A 23,536-nucleotide genomic window follows, 5' to 3' on the forward strand; every position below is an offset into this window, starting at 1 on the left:
TGAGAAATTGATGAAAATTGTAAAAGTGTGATGGTGGTAAACTGCTTTTGAGAATCTTGTTAAGTTACACTTTTTTTTTTTTTTTTTTGAAGAATGGCTCATAAAATCTTATGTGTTGCTTGGTTTCCAGTAGTCTTTCTTTTTTACTCCTGAGTCTTACTGATAATTTTGCCCTTTTTAACCTCCCTCCCCTGTCTCTTCAGTCTTGTTGCCAACAATTTTGAAGACGGCTCCCATGTAACATCACCATTAGACCCAGATGGAAACTTCAATGTTGTTATTAAAGAAGAACCTGTAGATGATTATGAGTATGAGCTTGCTGAGTGCCCAGAAGGGGTAACTGTAAAACAAGAAGAGACAGATGAAGAAACAGATGTATACTCAAACAGTGATGATGATCCTATATTAGAGAAACAGCTAAAGAGACACAATAAAGTTGATAACCTAGAAGCTGACCATCCGTCTTCTAATTGGCTACCCAATAGCCCATCAGGTGTTGCTCAAGCTAAAATGTTCAAGTTAGACGCTGGAAAGATGCCGGTAGTCTATCTGGAGCCCTGTGCTGTCACTAAAAGCACAGTGAAGATTTCTGAGCTCCCTGATAACATACTTTCCACATCTCGAAAAGATAAATCTTCTATACTGACAGAATTAGACTATTTGCCTACATACGTTGAAAATTCCAATGAGACTGACTTCTGCTTAGGCAAGGAATCAGAAAATGATCTTAGAAAACATTCACCAGAACTTGGGGTGGTACAGAAGTATCCCTTACTTAAAGAGCCTCAATGGAAATATCCTGAGATATCGGACAGCACTACCACAGAAAGAATACCTGACAGTTTAAAGAATTCTGCTGGAGACTCATTTTTCGGAAAAGAGGACTTGGGCAGAAGGAGAACAACTATGCTTAAGATTTCAACAGTCACCAAGGTTGTGAGTGCTAATCAGAATACCCCTTCAAATGTCTCTGGAAAAAGAGGAAGGCCACGAAAATTGAAACTTTCTAAGGCAGGGAGACCACCTAAAAACGCAGGAAAGTCTTTACCTTCTACAAAGACCACTCCTATAGGTCCTGGGATTACCTTTCCAGATGTGAAGCCTGATCTGGAAGATGTGGATGGTGTTCTCTTTGTTTCCTTTGAATCAAAGGTAAGATCATTTTCAGCTTTCCTTCTAGGGTCAAATAGTGATTCTTGAATTATATACTAGTTGATAAATAACTCAATCTAGTTCTTTCAAATGCAGCTATTAATGTGAGGGTATATGTGTGCGGAGAGGAGTATCTGCAAAATGTTCAGTTTTATTACAAGGCACCACTTAAGATATTTTGTTTGAATGGACTTAAATAATTATGTATACTTAGATCTCAGTTTTTAATTTTTATACTGTGTTTAGCTGGAGTTTAAAAAATCATTGGATCCTTGTGGCATTTACATTATCATGGACTTTAAAAAGCATAAATACATGAAAAGTTGACTAAATGTTTTGGGATACCCCATCCTCTGATACTCATCAATAACAGAGTACCCCCGGAGAACTAAATGTGGTCTTATAAATACTGTTGTCTCACACATGGATAGTTTCTTTATTTTACTCCCAACTCTTCAACTAGATTATTTTTCTTTTAGGTCTTTTTAGGAGACTGGTATTTCAAAACTGGCTTACAGAGATGTTGAATTCTCTTTAGCTGGTCTTTTCCTCTTTCCTTGTTAATTGCTGAGTATGCAATATATATAAACTGTAGGAAATCAGTATGTAAATTGGCATAAACGTCATTTTATGTCAGCTGAGCATATTCAGAGTTTTTGACTTCTTTTTTTCCTTCTGATCATTTAAGTACTGTTAGTATAGAACATTTAGAAAATACCAGAAGTATCAAAAAACATTCCTGGTTTACTTTTAAACTTTTAGAAATGATATGAACTTTTTTCTTATTTTAAATATAGGAAGCTCTTGATATTCATGCAGTTGATGGCACAACTGAAGAACCCTGTAGTCTTCAGGCATCAACCACAAATGATCCAGGTATATATAATAGTATAAAAGGAGAGATACTTCCGATTTGGCTCTAGAAATGAAAGATAAAATGTTAGTTTTTCTTTAATACATAGTAGCTTATGTCATTGTTTGTTTTCTGAGTAGGTTGCAGAGCAAGAATTTCCCAGTTGGAAAAGGAATTGATAGAAGATTTGAAGGCCTTGCGGCACAAGCAGGTGATACATCCTGGTCTTCAAGAAGGTAATATTGTCTAAAAAAATATACAAGCCAATTTTCAATTTTGTTCTCTCCTTTCTCTCTCTTTCCCTTTTCTCCTTCCCCCTTTTCCCTGTTTTTACTCCTCTCCCCCCATCCTTAATTTCATTTCTTTTAGTGCCTCTCTCAGCTTGTGTTTTTCTCTGATTCTTACTCTTAAGAACATGTCAATATGCTTTTTATCCTAACAAAAATCTTTCCAACTCTGAAGATACTGTCTGTGAAGCATATAATATCTTAGGCATGTAAAAAATGTATCATAGTAAGAAAGTGTTTTCTTTTCTCTGTCTTATAACTCCATATTTTCTTCCCTCATTCTCATTTGTAAATTTTAGTTGTTTTTGCTTATGTGTGTTTTCTTTTGAGGGCATGGTTCTACTTATATACTTAGTAATATGTTTAAGTGTGTAAATAGAATACTTTCTCATTGTGTGGCTGTAAACATATTTTGTGTATTTTATGTACTGCTTGGGACTTTAAAATTTTTACTGTTATATTTTATTGTAATAAATTGTCTTTGGCTTTTATTATGTTGCTTAGTCCTGTATTAAAAAAATTTTTTTTTTAATGTTTATTTATTTTTGAGAGAGGGAGAGACAGAGTGCAAGCTGGGGAGGGGCAGAGAGAGAGAGGGAGACACAGAATCCGAAGCAGGCTCCAGGCTCCGAGCTGTCCACACAGAGCCCGACGCGGGGCTCGAACTCATGAACCATTAGATCATGACCTGAGCCGAAGTCAGATGCTCAACCAACTGAGCCACCCAGGCGCCTTTTAATCCTGTATTTTAAGAATGAAATCTACTACAGTAATCCCTCTCGCCCCTCGTATGTGCAGTCTCTCTTTCCATGGTTTCACTTATTAGAAGCAGATGATCCTCCTTCTGATGTATCGTCAGAAGGTCATTAGTAACCTAATGTGGTACAGCACCTACCTTATTCACCTCACTTCATCACAATTTATCATCAAACATCATCACAAGAAGAATGTTGAGCACAGTGTATTTTGAGAAAGACCACATTCACATAACTTTTATTCGAGTTTATTGTTATAATTGTTCTATTTTATTGTTGTTTTCTCTTACTGTCCCTAATTTATAAATTAAACTTTATCATAGATATGTATGTATAGGAAAAAACATTGTGTATGTATGTGTGGGTAGGGTTTAGTACTATCCGTGGTTTCAGGCATCCACTGGGGGTCTTTGAATGCATCTCCTGTGGATTAGGAGGGACTACTGTGTATTTATTACCATCATAGTAACTCTGACTTTCCATTTACCCTGTAAATGAAAGATTGTAAGCCATGCCTCAATTTTTTAGCTTGTTGTGTATCTGATTTTAGGTGTGCTTCTTGGAGTAGTTTATTCAGTTTTTGACTATTAGTTTTTCTTTCAAAGGAGCGTCTAGTTGATTTACATTATATGGCACATCATTTATATGAGAGTCTAAGCATTATATGGTAACAAAATGATTTATGAAATGATCATTCAATTTGTAAATTAGCTTATAATACTTGAAAAACTTCTGCTTTAATATGAGACTCCTTGTGACAGTGTGATCTTAAGGTGTGCAAATCTCAATCCAAGTGATAAGGACTAGGTACAATGGATTTTTAATCGACAGTTACAGTCAAATCATAGTCTTACTGGTAAATAACATTTATTATAATTTATTGTCAGCTTTCATATATTCTTTTATTTTTAAAAAATTTTTTTTTTTTTCAACGTTTATTTATTTTTGGGACAGAGAGAGACAGAGCATGAACGGGGGAGGGGCAGAGAGAGAGGGAGACACAGAATCGGAAACAGGCTCCAGGCTCTGAGCCATCAGCCCAGAGCCTGACGCGGGGCTCGAACTCACGGACCGCGAGATCGTGACCTGGCTGAAGTCGGACGCCTAACCGACTGCGCCACCCAGGCGCCCCTCATATATTCTTTTAAAGTTTATTTACTGATTTTGAGAGAGGCAGAGAATGCAAGCAGGGGAGGGGCAAAGAGAGAGAGGGGGACAGAGGATCTGAAGTGGGGTATATGCTGACAGCAGAGTTGCAGGGCTCAAACCCATGAACTGTGAGATCATGACCTGAGCCAAAGTCTGCTTAACTAACTAAGCTACCCAGGCCATCCCTGTTGTCAGTTTTCATTTCTGCTATTATATTTAATATTCTTAATCTCTGTCAGTTAATTTATCTTGTATCTTTTTTCTTCCTTCTACTTGGATTTTTTTTTTTTATTGTTGTTAGTTATGTACTCTGACAATGTATAAATACCTGTCAACCTTACCTTTGTTTTAGTCTTAGTGCTAGAGGTAAGTATATTCAGTGCTACCTGCTGGTCTTTTTGCTTTGGTTTGTTTGCCTATTAATTCCTGGCTGGTTAAGATTTGAGTTTGTTTTTTTCCTTCCCTAACATGCATTGTAGTCAAATCTAACGTTTTCTTCTTGGTGTTGGGGGTTCAGAGTCCAATGCTCCTCGAAACTAAGCAGGTTACCCAAATGAAAGAAGCCTCATTTTGTGGATGAGGTTGGACTGTGGCAGTCTAGAGCACAGGTGCCTCTTCTATTTTTTTTTTTTAATAATTTTTTAATATTTATTTGTGAGAGAGAGACAGAGTGTGAGCCGGGGGGGGGTTGGTGGTGGTGCGGGGTCGGCCAGAGAGAGGGAGACACAGACTCTGAAGCAGGCTCCAGGCTCTCAGCTGTCAGCACAGCCCAACACGGGGCTCGAACTCACGAACTGTGAGATCATGACCTGAGCGGAAGTCAGATGCTTTAACCGACTGAGTCACCCAGATGCCCCACAGGTGCCTCTTCTAAAGGGGCAGTCCCATCTGTAGATTGTTGTCACATGGGAAGGTTGACCCATTGTTTTCAGAAATTGTCATTGTTCAGTAGACTGAAATCAGCATATTTGTATAGTGATGCTCAATTTCTAAATGATAGAAGCTGATATTAGATTTTTTTTTTTTTTTACTAGTTAAAAACATTTTTAAAGTTTATTTGAGAAAGAGCGCAAGTGCGAGAGAGAGAGAGTGGGGAAGGGGCAGACAGGGAGAGAGGACATCCCAAGTAGTCTCTGCACTGTCCCCACAGAGCCTGATTTGGGCCTCCATCCCACAGACTGTGAAATCATGACTTGAGTTGAAATCAAGGGTGGGACATGTAACCGACTGAGCCACCCAGGCACCCCTCAAGTGTATTCTTAGTTTTATTTTTTTTTAAACCATTAAATCTGTAGTCTATGTGGTACAATTCATAAGGTGTGAGATAGAGCTCTATTTTGGATTTTTTTTCTCGATTTTATTTTGGCAGATATCCCTGATTCCTCATCCTTTGCTTCTTAAGACTTAGAATTTCAGAATAACTTCCGTTGGTTAAGTATTTGTAGTAACTGAGTGATGATGCCAACTCCAGGTCCTTTTAAGGTCCCTTTCTAAAAATTGATGATTCAAATAATTTAAGTTTCAATTAAATAATGTCATATTTCTTTGCTTTTCTAATAACTGTGGAGTTTCATTATTTAAGAATTTATTTATTTTTTGAGAGAAAATGTGCGTATGAACAGAGGAGAGGGAGAGGGAGAAAGAATCTTAAGCAGGCTTCATGCTGAGCATGCAGCCTGATGCCGGCTTGATCTCAGGGCCCTGAGAGCATGACCTGAGCCAAAATCAAGAGTGGATGCTCAACCAACTGATCCATCCAGGGGCCCTTCATTACTTGTTATAACAAAAGGACTTAAAAAATCTTTCTGAGCTGAAAACTTGAAAAACGTGAAAAGACTTTTGAGCTTGCTTTGAAGTTGTGGAAGACATATTAAGCCTGAGAAGGTGTTACCGTTTTTGGTGTTCGTTTTGTTGCTGAAATAAGAGTTTTAATTTTGTTTTCCACAGAACTGTATTTTTTGTCTCTCCTATACTATCTTCACTACATCCAAATTGATTTAATTTTTGTCAAACTGAAATTATCATCAGTTTTTGACCTTTAAAAGTACTTTTTGTAGAAGCATTTCTCATTCATTCTGCTAAGTCAGTTTTATGTCAATTTAATATTTTTAAAATTTTAGGTAAGTTTTATATTTGTAGAAGAATTAGGAACGTAGAAGTTTCCATATACTGTTCATTCAGTTTTCCTTATTATTAACATTTAACATTAGTACAGTGCATTTGTTACAGTTAGTGAAATGGTATTGATATATTAGTATTAACCGAGGTCCATACTTCATATGGATTTCCTTACATTTTTGGTCCAGGATTCCATCTAGGAAATCTCTTTTAGTCCTCATGTCATCTCAGAATCTTGGCTGGGACATTATTCAGATTTTCTTTGTTTTTAATGTCCTTGACAATTTTGAGGAGTACTGGTCAAATATTTTGGAGCATGTCCTTCCATTGAGATTCATCTGAATTTTTTTCATGGTTAGACTGAAGTTATATGTTCATAAGAGGAAGATCACAGAGGTGAAGTGCCATTCTCATCCCATCATATCAAGGGTACATTTTATCAGCATGATTTATCATTGACTTTTCCATTGACCGACCTTTGGAAGGAAGTCACTGGGAAGCCCATATTTAATGAGTGGGGAATGATGTTCCACTTCCTTTTTTTTTTTTTTTAAAGTTTATTTATTTTGAGAGAGCTAGAGAAAGAAGGCAAGTAGGGGGAGGGGCAGAGCATTCCAAGCAGGCTCCATTCTTTCAGTGCAGGGGCAGATGCTGGGTTCAAGCTCAGGAACCATGAGATCATAACCTGAGCTGAAATCAAGAATTGGATGCTTAATCTCTCCTGAGCCACCCAGGCGCCCCATATTCTGCTTTTTGAGGGTGGAGTATGTGGATAAATTATGTGGAATTCCTCTGCCCCAGAGATTTATCTTTTTTCTCCAATTTAAAAAAAGTTATTTCCAATTAACATCCTTTGTTATATTAGTTTCAAGTGTACAACTTTTATTTATTTATTTAAACTTTTTTTTTTTAATTTTTTTTTTCAACGTTTTTTATTTATTTTTGGGACAGAGAGAGAGACAGAGCATGAACGGGGGAGGGGCAGAGAGAGAGGGAGACACAGAATCGGAAACAGGCTCCAGGCTCCGAGCCATCAGCCCAGAGCCCGACGCGGGGCTCGAACTCACAGACCGCGAGATCGTGACCTGGCTCAAGTCGGACGCTTAACCGACTGCACCACCCAGGCGCCCCTATTTAAACTTTTTTAAAGTTTGTTTATTTTGAGAGAGAGAGAGAGCACAAGCTGGAGAGAGAGGGGAGAGAGGATCCCAAGCCAACTCTGTGCTATCAGTGTCAAGTCCGACATGGAGCTTGAACCCACGAACTGTTAGGTAATGACCTGAACCAAATTCAAAATCAGACACTTAACTGACTGAGCCACCCAGGTGCCCCCAAGTGTCCAATTTAGTGATTCTGCAATGCCATACATCATCCAATGCATTGTACAAGTACACACCTTTTTTTTAAAATTTTTTTTTTTTCCAACGTTTTTATTTATTTTTGGGACAGAGAGAGACAGAGCATGAACAGGGGAGGGGCAGAGAGAGAGGGAGACACAGAATCGGAAACAGGCTCCAGGCTCTGAGCCATCAGCCCAGAGCCTGACGCGGGGCTCGAACTCACGGTCCGCGAGATCGTGACCTGGCTGAAGCCGGACGCTTAACCGACTGCGCCACCCAGGCGCCCCGTACAAGTACACACCTTAATCGCTATCACCTATTTAATTCACCCCCTCCTCTCTGGTGACCAGTTCTTTATACTTAAGAGTCTGCTTAAATTCTCTTTCTCTCTCTCTTTTTCCCTTTGCTCAATTGTTTTGTTTCTTAAATTCCACATACGAGTGAAAATATATGGTATTTGTTATTCTCTGACTGACTGACTTTGCTTAGCATTATACTCTAGCTCCATCCATGTTGTTGCAACCTGTTTATCATATCAATATTAATTTTTGCCAGTTACAATGTTAAATTCCTTTATGGCAGTCTTTCTAGAGCTCTATGACTTTCGATTTTAGTTAAAAATACATTCTTAGTGTAGTGTTAATTAATGGTTAATTGGAGTTTTTCTTTTATATATATCTGCCTTTTTTAAAGTTTAGTTTTGAGAGAGACAGAGAGAGGAAGTGTGGGGCAGGGGAGGACAGAGAGAGAGGGAGAGAGCAAATCGCAAGCAGCTGATGGTTTGGAGCCTGATGTGGAACTCAGGAACCATGAGATCATGACTTCAGCTGAAATCAAGAGCTGAATGGTTAACCAACTGAGCTCCCCAGGCTCCCGTATATATCTGCTTTTCTTTTCTGTGTTGTTTAGTTATGTAGGAGTTAATTCCTCTTGAGTGTGTTTTTGTGGGTACTTTATATTTTAGTCGGTTTAGCTGGAGCAGGCTTTTTTTTTTCTTTTTAAACTACAGTTTACCCTAGGTGACTGCCTTTGAACCTAAAGTGTAGCTTGCTTTTTTTCAATTCTGTCTTTATGAGTCTTTTTTTGTAATGGTGTGATAATACCATTTTTAAGAAGTAGCTCCTAATCTGGTGAAAAAGCAAAAACATTTAGGAGTATAATTTAGTTTAAAATGTCATATGTGGAAAGAGTTTTATGCTTTTTTTGAGATATGCTTTCTGTGAATTATTTAGTTATGTTATGCAATGTAATCTTATAGGAAACCAACTAAGTCTATAGGTCTTATGTATGTGTTAATTGGGGAAGGATTTTCTTGCAGGACAAACATTTCAGGATAGTATAGATAAGCTAAATTGGGAATTACTTTGAACATTGTCTCTGTGCCATTGACTTCTACTTTTATGACTAAAAATCGATACGTTTATTATTTATTTATTTATTTTTAATGTTTATTTTTGAGAGAGACAAAGCACGAGTGGGGAAGGGGCAGAGGGAGTGGGAGACACAGAATCCAAAGCAGGCTCCAGGCTCTAGGCTCTGGGCTCGAACTCAGAAACCATGAGATCTTGACCTGAGCTGAAGTTGGACACTTCACCGACTGAGCCACCCAGGTGCCCCTGATACGCATATTTAAAATAGGTGTGCACTTTTTGTGGTTTTTAGGTCTTGCTGTCTCTTTTGGGGGTAGGTGGAAGTTTAAGATACAAGTAAACACAGACAAGAAAAGAGGAAAAACAGTTTCTAAATTTGATTGTGTGGGTCTAGATTTTGCATGTCTACCTACTTGGTTGTGTGGGTACATTTTTTATCAACTTAATTCCTTTCTTTTTACCATCAATGTAGGCAGCTGTTCTGGCTTTTTTTTTTTTTTTTTTTTTTTGCAATAATGAGTATTTTTCTCAAAGCACTGGGGTATCTCATTTCATCCTTTTTTAGGATTCAGTTCTCATTTGAATTTCTGGCAGTATCTTGCTCTTTGGTTCCACTCTGCTGTCCCTTCCCACCTTTCCTAGTTAATTCTACTTATTCTAACCTAAGTGTTAAACCTTGTGTAAAATTTCACTGTATTCCCTTGGGCTTTTCAAATGTCATTTCATTTTACTTACCTCTCTTAGGACTTACTTACCCTATTTTAACTACTAATGAGTCCATTGGGAGAATGACACTTAAAGCTCTTTGAATTTTGGGAAATGTCTTTTATCTCTATTACCATTTGTATTACAGAGTATTTCATAGAAAAGGTGCAGTAAATACTTAAAAGATAAAACCCAGTGTGGTGAATTGATATTTCACTGATGAGGAAGCAAAAGCTAGGAGAAATTTAGCCCAAACACAAGATTAGAAACCAGTTGTTTTGACTCCTATTCTTATTTCTCCCTGATTTGTTAGAAACATGAGGAAAGAATATTTTATTTTTTAATTTTTATTTCTTTTATTTTTTTTTAGAGAGAGAGAGCACTCGAGAGTGAAAGAGAGAAAGAGTGAGAGAGAGGGAGAGAAAGAGATAATCTTAAGGAAGCTCCATGCTCATTGGAGAGCCAGATGTGGGGCATGATTCCCTGACCCCAGGATAATGACCTGAGCTGAAATCGAGAGTTGGATGCTCAACCAACTGATCCACCCAGGGTGCCCCTATTTTAAGTTTTTTTGTTCTTTTTCTTTTTTTAATGTTTGTTTATTTTTGAGAGAGTGCGAGTGAGGGAGGGGCAGAGAGAGAGAGAGAGAGAGAGGGACACACAGAATCCAAAGTAGGCTTTAGGCTCTGAGCTGTCAGCACAGAGCCCGATATGGGACTCAAACCCACTAACTGTGAGATCATGACCTGAACTGAAGTCAGACACTTAACTAATTGAGCCACCCGTGTGCCCCTAAAGATTGTATTTTTAAACATTCTCCCTACCCAGTGGGACTCGAACTCATAAACCTGAGATCAGGTGTTGCACAGTCCACCAACTGAGCCAATCAGGTGCCTCTGGAAAGAATATCTTATTAAAAAAATTTTTTTTAATATTTATTTTAGAGAGAGAGAGGGGGGCAGACAGAGTGCGAGCAGGGGAGGAGCAGAAAAAAAAGAGGGAGACACAGAATCTGAAGCAGGCTCCAGGCTCTGAGCTGTCAGCACAGATGTGGGGCTTGAACTCACTAACCATGAGATCATGACCTGAGCTAAAGTCAGACACTTAACCGACTTGAGCCCCCCAGGGACCCTGGAAAGCATATTTTATTGATGTTAATGTTATCATGTCATGTGATTAACTAAAACAACAACTATTAATTTTAAAGAACTGGACTTAAACTAAAACAGAATCGCGATCTAGCAATCTTCTGTTCAGATAAGTTCTGTGTGGAGGATACCCAAGTTGCCATAAGAATTTGTGGCTCATAACCTATCTAATGCCTTCACCTTTTAGGGGACCAGTAATATGTAAGCCTTTTGGAAACCTGTACCTGTGATTTAAAAAAAATTTTTTAGGGATGCCTGGGTGGCTCAGTCAGCTAAGTGACTGACTTCGGCTCAGATCATGATCTCGGAGTTCGTGAATGTGAGTCCCACATTGGGCTCTGTGCTGACAGCTCAGAGCCTGGAGCTTGCTGAGATTCTGTGTCTCCCTCTCTCTCCTCCTCCCCCACTCACACTGTGTGTCTCTCTCTCAAAAATGAATAAATATTAAAAAAAAAATAAAATTTTTTAAAATTCTGTTTATTTTGAGAGAGAGAGAAAACACTCATGTGTGAGAGGGGAAGGCACACATAGAAAGGGAGAGAGAGAATCCCAAGCAGGTCCTGTGCTGTCAGCGTAGAGCCCAACATAGAGCTTGATCTTAGGAACTGTGATATTGTTCATGATGTGAGTCAAAATCAAGAGTCCGATGCTTAACCTGAGCCACACAGGTGCCCCTGTACCATCATTTTTTTAATGGCTATTACTACAATACAATACTATAATACTTAATACTTTGAACTACTTCAGTTTTGTTAACATTTAAGGTAAACACTTTTCTGCACAATAATATGAAGCCAATAATTCACAAATGAGGAAATCCAAATTAGAAGATTGTCACTAGTAACAGAATACATATTTAAGAATAATAGGATATAGGGGTGCCTGGGTGGCTCAGTTGGTTAAGCGTCCGACTTCACCCGGGTCACGATCTCGCTGTCCGTGAGTTCGAGTCCCGCGTCAGGCTCTGGGCTGATGGCTCAGAGCCTGGAGCCTGCTTCCGATTCTGTGTCTCCCTCTTTCCCTGCCCTTCCACCATTCATGCTCTGTCTCTCTCTGTCTCAAAAATAAATAAACGTTAAAAAAAAATTAAAAAAAAAAAAAGAATAATAGGATATAAATTTAAAGTAAAAGATTGGAACAAGTTTTTTTAAGTCCACTGATATCAAATGTTGTAGAGAAACGATCAGCAAGAGTTCTCATGCACTACTTACTGGAAGGCGTGTAAATTGAAAGTAATTTGGCATTATCTAGTACACAAGTTCCTAACCTAGTGCATTTTGGCACAAGGTTATCTATGATTTATGACAGATAATATGTTCTTGAAATAGTGATCTCAGAATGGCCAGGCATGACCAAGGGTAATTAATAACTATAGAGCTAGTTGCCTCCAGCTACAAGCATCCCAAGGTTTATCCCAGTTTGTATAATTAATCATTTTCTTATGTGCCATTACACCAGAAGGATTCAGAAGAAGTGTATCATTAAACTTCTTAGCAGTAAATATCAGACTCCACTCTACAGATGAAATAGATGAATTTATTAAGAAGTGTCAGATGATTTACAGAATCTTCTGAAAGGCCAGAGAAACAGACCCTAGGACTGTGCAGTCAGGAAAAATGCTCACAGTACATTTGCAGACTGCTCATATAGGCAGACCCACAACAATGGACAATCACCACCATTTCAGTATAGACATGGAACACAGTATACTTATAACTAGGACCTTGGTTACTTTTACCTCTAAAAAATCCTTGGCCAGAGGCACCTGGGTGGCACATTTGGTTAGGCGTCTGACTCTTGATCTCAGCTTGGGTCATGATCTGAAGGTTTGTGAGTTCGAGCCCTGCATCGGGCTCTGCACTGAGGGTGCAGAGCCTGCTTAGGATTCTGTCTCTCTCTCTCTGCTCCTTCCTTTTGGTGCTCTCTCTCTCTCTCTCTCTCTCTTTCAAAAAACAAACTTAAAAATTCTTGGGCAAACACTGTTGCCCTCATTTACACAATTCTGCAGAGTATCTCTTCATGGTGTTCTCTCCTAAATTGAGGTCTTTCGTGGGAACACCTGATTGGCAAAACCTGGGTTACATGACTGCATGCAAACTGCAAGGGAAGTTGTAAAGTGAGTTTTTAAAATACCTGCCTTGAAGAGGTTGGAGTTAATGGGTAAAACTATCTGCTAGAGGAAGGGTATTCAAAATATTTTGGGAAGCCACAAATATGTTGAGCACTCACAACATTCAATACAATTGATAGATAAACAGACCCCATTATATAGCAATTCCATTCCTGGGCACATGCCACAAGGAAAAGCTAAATGCATTAGGGAAGGTCTCACACATGTTCACTTGTACACAATGTATAATTACATTGTAAAGCATTGTTTGTAATTTTTTTTGTTTTTGAGAGAGGGAGAGAGGGTACAAGTGAGGGAGAGTCCGAGAGAGAGGGAGAGAGAGAGAAGCGGGGCCCACCTGTAGTGGGGCCTGAGCTCACCCGATGCCAGACTTGAGCTCATGAATTGTGAGATCATGTACAAAGTCAAGTCAGATGGTTAACTGACTGAGCCATCCAGGTGCCCAGTAATATAATTGTTAGAAGTAGGAAATGAATAGACGAAGGGGTGTGTGAGATACAGGCTTCCAGTTATGGAATGTGTAAGTTATGGGGATGAAAAGTACAGCATAAGAAATACAGTTAGTGGTATTGTAACATTGTCAACTATACTCTAATAAAAAAATAGGAAACAACCTAATTCTCATCTCCAGTAGAGTGATGAATAAATTAGGAGTACTATATATTCATAATTTGGAGTAGTGTACAGCTCTGAAAATAAATGATCTAGAGATAAATCTGTCAACATGGACAAATCTCAGATCTAATATGTTAAGCAGATAAACCCCACAAAATTATAAAAGGATATGCTAAATAAATACTTTCCCAAAAGATTGCCTCTTAAGTAACCACAAATAAGCCATAATATTTATAGGCTCAGTTAACCATTAGTATCATTGATAATAATTAGGGGATTTGCAGCCATAATTCAGGCCAGAAGCTTAGTATGTGGCCAATTTGTGTTAAAGGCCCTAGAAAGTCTCTGGATCACAAAGGGTTAAAGCACAAATGATCTTAATTTTACTATGTTTATGTATTAGTTATCTATTGTTGCTTAACACATTGCCATAAAGTTAGCACACATACTGTCTCAGTTTCTTTGGGTTAGGAGTTTGGCAAGGCTTCACTGGGCCCTTTGCTTTCTGTCTCACAAGGCTTTAATTGAGATGTTAGGTCTGGTTTCTCATCAGAGGCTTGACTGGGGATGGATCTCCTTTGATTTTCTGTCAGGTTGTTGGCAGAATTTATATCATTGCAGTTTTAGTAACATGCACTCATATTATCACATACACCCTATTCACACACATCCTATCCTTTTGGCCACATTGCGCCTATTAGAAATAAACCCCAGGCCCTACCCACACTCAAGGGAAGAGAGGAGAGGATTACACAAATGTGTAATACCAGGAGGTGAGGATCATGGGTCACCTTAAAGCCTGTCTGCCACTTTTTGATTTTATTTCATTTCTGCTCTTCCCTCTCTCCCTTTGTCTCTAGTAATATCCCCTCTCTCCACCCCAAAAGTTAAAAAGAAACAAAACCAAAACCAACCAGTGTGATTTGTGGTTCTTTTTTCTTGTAGTGGGCTTAAAATTGAATTCAGTGGATCCAACAATGAGCATTGATCTTAAATACTTGGGAGTACAGCTACCTTTGGCTCCAGCCACTAGCTTTCCTTTCTGGAACCTTACAGGAACCAACCCTGCTTCTCCTGGTGAGTGTGTAACATTTGTAAAGTCAACATTTGATATAAATAAAAAACTACCTTTGTTTAGAGACATGTAAGATGAAATTCTTTATTATTATTATTATTATTAATGTTTGTTTATTTTGAGAGAGAGAGTGTGTGCACCTCTAGGATGATATTCTAAATCTTTTACCTAGTGGCGTAGTCTTAATGGTTTATACATTTCAGATTAAGTCTTAGTGAATAATTTGGGGCACCTGGGTGGCTCAGTTGGTTAAGCATCCAACTCGATTTCAGCTCAAGTGATATCACTGTTCGTGAGTTCAAGACCCACACTGTGCAGAGCCTGCTTGAGATTCTCTCTCTCCTCTGTCTCTGCCTCTACTGCACTTACACTTTCTCTCTCAAAATAAATTTAAAAATAGCCTTAGTAACTAATTAGATATTAAATATTGGTTGGTTTGAATTTTGGTCATTTTTTTTTTTTACTTTTTCTTTTATAGATGCTGGATTTCCCTTTGTTTCTAGGACAGGGAAGACCAATGACTTCACCAAAATCAAGGGATGGAGAGGAAAGTTCCATAGTGCTTCTGCATCTAGGAATGAAGGTAATCAGCTTTTTAAAGAAATTGCAAATATGTTCTGAAACATGTGGCCAAAGCATTGTGTTAAAAGTTAAGTCATGGTTGTTTTTCGTCCTCTCTTCTTTACATGCTTCAGATAAACTGAAAATAATTGTCTTGCTGATTTCTGTTCCTTCCCATGTTCCATATCCCTAACCATGTCAGGCTTAAATAATCCCTGTACCCTTTTTAAATTGCATTTCCTTTCTGTAACTCCTGCAGTTCTGGTAAGTATCATTCTCAAATATTACTTCATAACTGTGTACTTAAGAGCTGTAGAGTGATTCCTTAAAACATTACATTTCCAAGTAAACTTCTAATCCAAACATTTTGACTATATGCGTATTGATCTTTTTTAGTGCTTTTCCCACTGCTCTTATTTGCAGTTTACATTCTAACCAGATAAATTTACCCTGTGTCCAAAATAGTTTTCTCATCTTTGAATTCTTGTACATTGTTAAAATAATATAATGCTTGTCTGTCTACTACACTTGCAGGTACTACAATCTGTTAATCTGTTAATCTCTTGGTGTTCTCTTGAGGTTTGATTTACATACATTTTTTGCTCTTATGTTTTTACTTAAGTGTGGTTTCTCTCAAGGTTATAAGTTGTCAAAGGTTGTAGACTCTTATCTTTCAGTTAATTATTACTATTGTTAGCACTTCACAAAAATTAATGATAAATATATGTAATGAGGTAATTTTGGGTAACAGATTTTAATGTAATTAATGTATGATTCAATCTCTTCACTTGGTTTTATATTTTTTTCTTCCTTCTAAGGAGGGATAGTTTGGAAGATTCAGTGGCTTGTAACTTAATGCTCTCAGCCTTTTTAAGTGTATTTTCCTAGAGATCTAAAGATTGGCCCTATTTTAAAGTATCTGCATCTCTTTATTTCTAGGTGGAAATTCAGAGGGTCCCCTGAAAAACCGTTCTGCTTTCTGCAGTGATAAGCTTGATGAGTACTTGGAAAATGAAGGCAAGCTGATGGAAACAAGCATGGGTTTCTCTTCTAATGCTCCCACATCTCCTGTGGTATACCAGCTTCCCACCAAGAGTACCAGCTATGTACGAACACTTGACAGTGTACTAAAGAAGCAATCTACCGTTTCCCCTTCTACCTCCTATTCTTTGAAGCCTCATTCTTTGCCCCCTGCCTCTCGAAAGACAAAGTCTCAAAACAAACAGGCAACTTTCAGTGGCCGAACTAAATCATCTTATAAATCCATTTTACCATACCCTGTTTCACCAAAGCAGAAACATGCTCATATGATTCCAGGAGATAAGACTGCCAAGAATTCTTCAAGTACTATCTCAGAAAATCAGGTGAATAACTTTGTTGTGCCAACTTTAGATGAAAATACATTTCCAAAGCAGATTAGTTTGCGGCAGGCACATCAGCAGCAGCAGCAGCAGCAACAGGGAACTCGCCCTGCAGGCTTGTCTAAATCTCAAGTGAAGCTAATGGACCTGGAAGACTGTGCACTTTGGGAAGGAAAACCAAGGACCTATATCACTGAAGAGCGAGCAGATGTATCCTTAACAACTCTACTTACTGCTCAAGTAAGTATCTGTTGTTTCCCAGAAGCGTATTAGTTTATGGTTGGAAAAATTAGGTTAGTGTGGGGCACTGGGGCTGGGCTTTATGGCAGGAGGATCAGCATTTAGTTACCTTAGTGATAAATAAGGAGATTCTGTTGTCTTCCATATTTGTTAATCTTTCTAACTAGACACCCCAGTGTAGATCCCCTCCTGCCAGTAGAGGGAGACAGTACATTTGTGGTTTTGGATGATGTGTCTCTCCTATATAAAGTCATCTGGCCATTCTGAAAGTCTCTAATTTCATATTCTAGCATGTGGGCAAGTACAGTTGCTTATCGTGTTAAAACAGCTTTGAAAGTTCTCCTTAAAACATACTACATTTCAGAAAATTAAAAAATATTATAAACCTATGGAGAAAAAGCTTTTATAAAAGTTTTATAAAATTTTATATTAAGACTTTTTCACTTATTATTGATTCACTTATTTTAGAAGTCTCTGGTGCATGTGAAATGGTACAGTAGCAAGTGACTATTTTTTTTGTCATGAAATTTGTGTACCTTACCTTTCATTTTTAAATTCTGTGACTAAATTCCTGACCTGAAGATCATCAGATGTTGGGATTGAACACACAATGTGCCCTTTATTATTAATCATTTTTAAAGACAGTTGTGCACATACTATTCTATCCATTTTTGATTAGTTACTAAAAAGCACATGTCAGCAAACTATTTCCTTAAAGGGCCAGGGAGTAAATATTTTAGGTTTTGTAGGCCATACACACTCTTTTGCAGTTACTTGACTCTGTGCTGCTGTTATGCTGTAAACATTATGTATTTCAGTGAAACTTTATTTATGAAACAGGCCAGATTTGCCTGTGGGTCTTGTCAACCTCTGCCTTAGAATATTATGTGTAGTTTCTATTGAGAATAAATTCATCATTGTTGATATTTTGGCTCATAATTAATTAAAATATTCTCTTGTCTCTGCTATGCATTAAAATGGGAGATTGTACGCAGTCCGTGAGTTTGAGCCCTGCGTCGGGCTCTGTGCTGACAGCTCAGAGCCTGGAGCCTGTTTCGGATTCTGTGTCTCCCTCTGCCCCTCCCCGTTCATGCTCTATCTGTCTCTGTCTCAAAAATAAATAAACGTTAAAAAAAAATTTTTTTTTAAATGAGAGATTGTTCAGAGTCCTGGTTACATTCATGTTTTGTCCTTTAAATCTGCTAATCTTGTGCCATTAATACTGAGTATTCAGAGTCTGAAAAGACAGACCAATATATGACTTGTAAGCTGTTGGTGGTATGGGAGCATGATTTAATCAGTTTACAATTTTCTGTTTTAACTTTAGGCATCTCTCAAAACTAAACCCATCCACACAATCATAAGGAAACGAGCCCCTCCATGCAACAATGACTTCTGTCGATTGGGTTGCGTGTGTTCCAGTCTAGCTTTGGAGAAGCGCCAGCCTGCTCACTGCCGCCGACCAGACTGCATGTTCGGATGCACTTGTTTGAAAAGAAAAGTTGTACTTGTTAAAGGAGGATCCAAATCTAAACATTTCCAGAGGAAGGCTGCTCATCGTGATCCAGTATTTTATGATGCTTTGGGAGAGGAGCAAAGAGAAGAAAGAGAAGAGGGAGTCAGGGAGGAGGAAGAACAATTAAAAGAGAAAAAGAGGAGAAAGAAGCTGGAATACAGTGAGTATTAATTGAGAATTAAAACACTATAGTTTCATTTTTTAGAAAAGGTTGGTTATTTCAAATGATACTGTTACTTTAACCCTTTAATCTGTGATCTAGTAAGAATTTTGAGAAATTCTCATCCTTAAATGTTCTTTCTTTGTGGCTTATATGATAACATAAACACACATGGACACAGACACACACCTTTCTTAAATATAATTTCTTAAATACAATTTTTCTTTTGTGGATAGGTTTTTTGTGCTAAATTTGAATCATTCTCTCATTTGGACTTCAGAATGCCTTTAAGTTTCACCCATTATTGTGTTTCCCTTCTCTTCCCATGTTCTTTCAATATACAGGTGATCAGTATAATACATAATTTTCTCTCCATTCCCCCCCCACCCCAGCTTTTATTGAGGTATAATTGACAAGTACAATTGCATGTACTTAAAGTGTACAACATGAAAGTTTGCACATGTATACTTTGTGAGATGATTACCACAATGAAGTCAACTAACACATCTCATTATTTTCTAAAAGAAGAAATTTGCAAGAAGGCTCTGGTCCTTGTTGGAGCTATTCACCATGTGATAGGAGTTTTGGGGATAGGAGAAGGGCATAATTGAGTTCTAAGCGTTACATACTGTTTTGAAATGCTGATTTTTCCTTTTTCATAAAATATGTAGACCCACCAAGTTACATATTATACCATCCTTGATTTTTTTTCCTTTCTCCTGTATTTTTTTGTCCAAATATATTGACTATAAGTTTGCCATGTAATCGAAGATTTTTTTGCTTGCTTGCTTGTTTGTTTATTTATTTATTGGAGAGCATGAGTCGGGGAGGGGCAGAGAGGGGGTCAGAGGATCCGAAGTGGGCTCTGTGCTGAAAGGCTGACCCCAGTGAGCCTACTGTGAGGCTTGAACTCTTGAACCACTAGATCATGAGCCAAAGTCAGATGCTCAACCGACTGAGCCACCCAGGTGCCCCAAAGATTTTTTTTGCTTCTTAGATTATTAGGGCACTGACACTCCCCTTTTTGGCAGTGTATATTTACATTTGCTATTGCTTGTCATACCAGTGTAAACGTCAGTCACAGTGGATGTTTAATACTTGAGTGTATGTTCCTCCAGGATTTTCTATTAATACACTTGTGTGCATACATAGGGTCCTATAGAAATGAAACTACTGTGTATGTGGTATTATAACCTTTATAAATTTGCTATCATAAAGTTATGTTCTATTTTCTGTATCAACAAGTATAGATCTATATTAGAATTTTAGCTTTAATAACTTCATATTATAGTCCTTTTGTTTGGGCATTTAGCCTTTTTGTATTTTATTGTAAACAGTACAGTGTTGAACATTCGTGTTCATGGTAGGCTATTGAAAGTGGAATTCCTGGGGCGCCTGGGTGGCTCAGTCGGTTAAGCGTCTGACTTCAGCTCAGGTCACGATCTCGCGGTCCGTGAGTTCGAGCCCCACGTCGGGCTCTGGGCTGATGGCCCAGAGCCTGGAGCCTGCTTCCGATTCTGTGTCTCCCTCTCTCTCTGCCCCCCCCCCCCCGCCCCCCCCCATTCATGCTCTGTCTCTCTCTCAAAAATAAATAAACATTAAAAAAGTTAAAAAAAAAAAAAAGTGGAATTTCTGTGACAGAGAACTTTAAAGATTTATAGATCGTTCTAGGGTTGTACCAAGAACACATTTACCATTAGTTGGATAGTGCCAATTTTTCCATACTCAACACTGGATTTTTCTCTAATGTTTATTTATTTTTTTGAGAGAAAGAGTGCCAGCAAGGGAGGGGCACACAGGGAGAAAAAGAATCCTAAGCAGGCTAGGCTCTGTGCTTGTCATCACAGAACCTGGTGTGGGGCTCGATCTCACGAAACGCGAGATGGGCCTGAACTGATATCAAGAGTGAGACACTTGACTGACTGAGCCACCCAGGTGCCCCTAAGATTGATTTTCTTTTTCTTTTGTTTTAAATGTTTATTTGTTTTAGAGAGAGAGCGCAAGCATGAGCAGGGGAGGGACGGGGCGGTGGGGGGGAGATACAGAATCCAAAGCAGGCACCAGGCTGTCCACACAGAGCCCAGCGTGGGGCTCGAACTCACAAACTGTGATATCATGACCTGAACTGAAGTTGGACGCTTAACTGACTGAGCCACCCAGGCATCCCCCTCAAATTGATTTTAAATCCTTCCTAGGCAAAGTGGTTTCCCTTTAAAAGGGTTCAGGATATCTTCTTTAATCTTTAAAAAGAAAAATTCTTCTTAATGTTTATTTTTGAGAGACAGAGAAAGAGTGTGAGCAGGCAAGGGACAGAGAGAGAGGGAGACAAAGAAATCTGAAGCAAGCTCCAGGCTCTGAACTGTCAGTGCAGAGCCCAACGTGGGGCTCGAACTCAAGAACGGCAAGATCATGACCCTAGCTGAAGTTAGACATTTTAACTTACTGAGCCACCCAGGCACCCCTTCTTTATTCTTTTTTTTTTTTTTTTTTTTAACGTTTATTTATTTTTGAGACAGAGAGAGACAGGGCATGAACGGGGAGGGTCAGAGAGAGGGAGACACAGAATCCGAAACAGGCTCCAGGCTCTGAGCTGTCAGCACAGAGCCCTTCGCGGGGCTGGAACTCACGGACCACGAGATCATCACCCGAGCCGAAGTCGGCCGCCTAACCGACTGAGCCACCCAGGCGCCCCTCACCCCTTCTTTATTCTTAATGGTACAAATGTCAGAAGGATGCGTTTAGATAAAATCTTCTTAAAGTTATTACTGCCTGCTATTCAGTGGAATCTTTTAATCTGAAATTTCATGTCCTTTCGAGATACTTTTTTCCATCATTTGTTTGAGTCTTTGCTTTCTCATTTTCTTCCTCTACAATTCCTCTAAATCATCCGTAGTTTTTTTTTTTTTTTCCTTACCTGTCTTTTTTTCAAAACAGACTGAAAGATTTCTTTGTCTGCTAGTTGTCCTGTATAATTTTGTTTGGCTTTGGTCTCAGTAACATTTCACCTCTAAGAACTCTTCCTTATTTCTATTCCTTTTTCATAACAGTCGTAACAAAAATACCTTCTCTCCTTTCCTCATCTTCCCTAACAGTACAAGAAAACTGATGGCTCCTAGAGCATAGTAAGTCATGTTTCTTAATAATGTTCTATACCAATGGGAAAAACAAAAAATACTATGATAATTGGCTGGCTTTTGGAGTTTAATTAAGGTTAAGGATAAGACACAGGGCAAATGCATTAACCAAGAAATCAAACTAATAAATCCTACAGATAACACAGTTTTCATATTTATGTGGCTTCTGTAACTTACTCGTTATTTTGAAATGGAAAAGGGTTGCCGTAAGTGCAAAATGGGAGAAAACTCATTAAGGAGATACAGATAGAACTAAACTAATAATTCTATATTGTATTTCATTCTAAACCTTTTGAATCTTATTTTTATAAAGATCATTTAGGTATATGGAGGCAGTATCTTATTTAAACACTGAAATAGCAGTTAGAATAGCCTGGCACTGTTTATAAAATAGGCAGCAGAGACTAGAAGAAGACCCAAATGTAAATATTTTTCAGTTTACTAAATTATAGGTGACATTTTAAGCCAGTAGGAAAGGATTTATTGTCAGTAGGTAGTGGTACAACTGGCTAGCCATATGGGGGAGAAACAATTCCCTAGTATAAATCTCCCATCAAATAATTGCAGATCATATTACCTATTTTTAAGTCCATTTATTAATGTATTAGTATTTTTTTAATCTTGAAGATAAAGACATTCTAGCAACACTCTATATGAATGAGATCATATGGTATGTTTTTCTCTGACTTCTTTTGCTTAGCATTATACTCTCTAGCTCCATCTAGGAAATGCCAAGATTTCATTTTTTCTTATGGCTGAATAATATTCCATTGTGTATATATATAGATACCACATCTTTACTCATCAGGAGTAAAGGTATATATAGATACCACATCTTTACTTGAGCTGCTTCCATAATTTGGCTGTTGTAAATAATGTTGCTGTAAATATAGGGGTGCATATGTCCCTTTGTATAGTATTTTTGTATTTTTTGGGTAAATACCAGTAGTATGATTTCTGGATAATAGGGTAGTTCTATTTTTAACTTTTTGAGGAATCTCCATACTATTTTCCAGAGTGGCTGCACTAGTTTGCATCACCAACAGTGCAAGAAGGTTCCTTTTTTCCCCCCACATCATCTTCAATCCTTGTTTCTTGTGTTTTTGACTTTAGCCATTCTGACAGGTGTGAGGTGATATCTCATTGTAGTTTTGATAGCATTTCCCTCATGATGAGTGATGTTGAGCATCTTTTCATGGTCTGTGGGCCATGGTCTGTATGTCTTCTCTGGAGAAATGTCTATTCATGTCTTCTGCCCATTCTTTAATTGGATTATTGGTTTTTGGGTGTTGAGTTGTATCAGTTTTTGGGTGTTGAGTTGTATCAGTTCTTTATATATTTTGGATACTAACCCCTTTATTGGATAGGTCATCTGCAGTTATCTTCTCCCATTCAGTAAATTGCCTTTCAGTTTGCAGTGCAGAAATTTTTTATTGTACTTTTATTTTTACATTTGAAAATTTTTTTTTAATGTTTATTTATTTTTGAGACAGAGACAGAGCATGAACGGGGGAGGGTCAGGGAGAGAGGGAGACACAGAATCTGAAGCAGGCTCCAGGCTCTGAGCTGTCAGCACAGATCCCAACGCGAGGCTCAAACTCAGGGACTGCGAGATCATGACCTGAGCCGAAGTTGGATGCCCAACCGACTGAGTCACCCAGGTGCCCCACTGTATTTTTATTTTTAAAAAATATTTATTTTGAGAGAAAGAGAACGTGAGCAAGAGAGGGGCAGAGAGAGGGAGAGCGAGAATCCCATGCAGGCTCCACACTTAGCAGAGAGATTGCCGTGGGGCTCTATCTTCACGACCACAAGATTATGACCTGAGCCAAAATCATAAGTTGGTTGCTCAACGAACTGAGCCAC

General features: G+C 38.4%; 1 protein-coding gene across 12 annotated transcripts in view; it reads left to right on the top strand.

The window, feature by feature from the left end:
- Positions 1-23,536, top strand: part of MGA (MAX dimerization protein MGA) — a 172,350-nt gene that overhangs the window by 97,964 nt on the left and 50,850 nt on the right. For all 12 annotated transcript variants that reach the window (XM_086710419.1, XM_086710418.1, XM_086710422.1 and 9 more), the window contains exons 3-9: positions 204-1,152; positions 1,950-2,028; positions 2,146-2,241; positions 14,569-14,700; positions 15,177-15,281; positions 16,199-16,860; positions 18,188-18,536. In XM_086710419.1, the coding sequence (XP_086566545.1) occupies positions 204-1,152; positions 1,950-2,028; positions 2,146-2,241; positions 14,569-14,700; positions 15,177-15,281; positions 16,199-16,860; positions 18,188-18,536 (2,372 nt within the window). The remainder of the gene's footprint in view (positions 1-203; positions 1,153-1,949; positions 2,029-2,145; positions 2,242-14,568; positions 14,701-15,176; positions 15,282-16,198; positions 16,861-18,187; positions 18,537-23,536) is intronic.

Source organism: Puma concolor, chromosome B3, assembly GCF_028749965.1.
Source record: "Puma concolor isolate L17-30 chromosome B3, mPumCon1.1.hap2, whole genome shotgun sequence".
In the NCBI taxonomy this organism is placed as follows: Eukaryota; Metazoa; Chordata; class Mammalia; order Carnivora; family Felidae; genus Puma; species Puma concolor.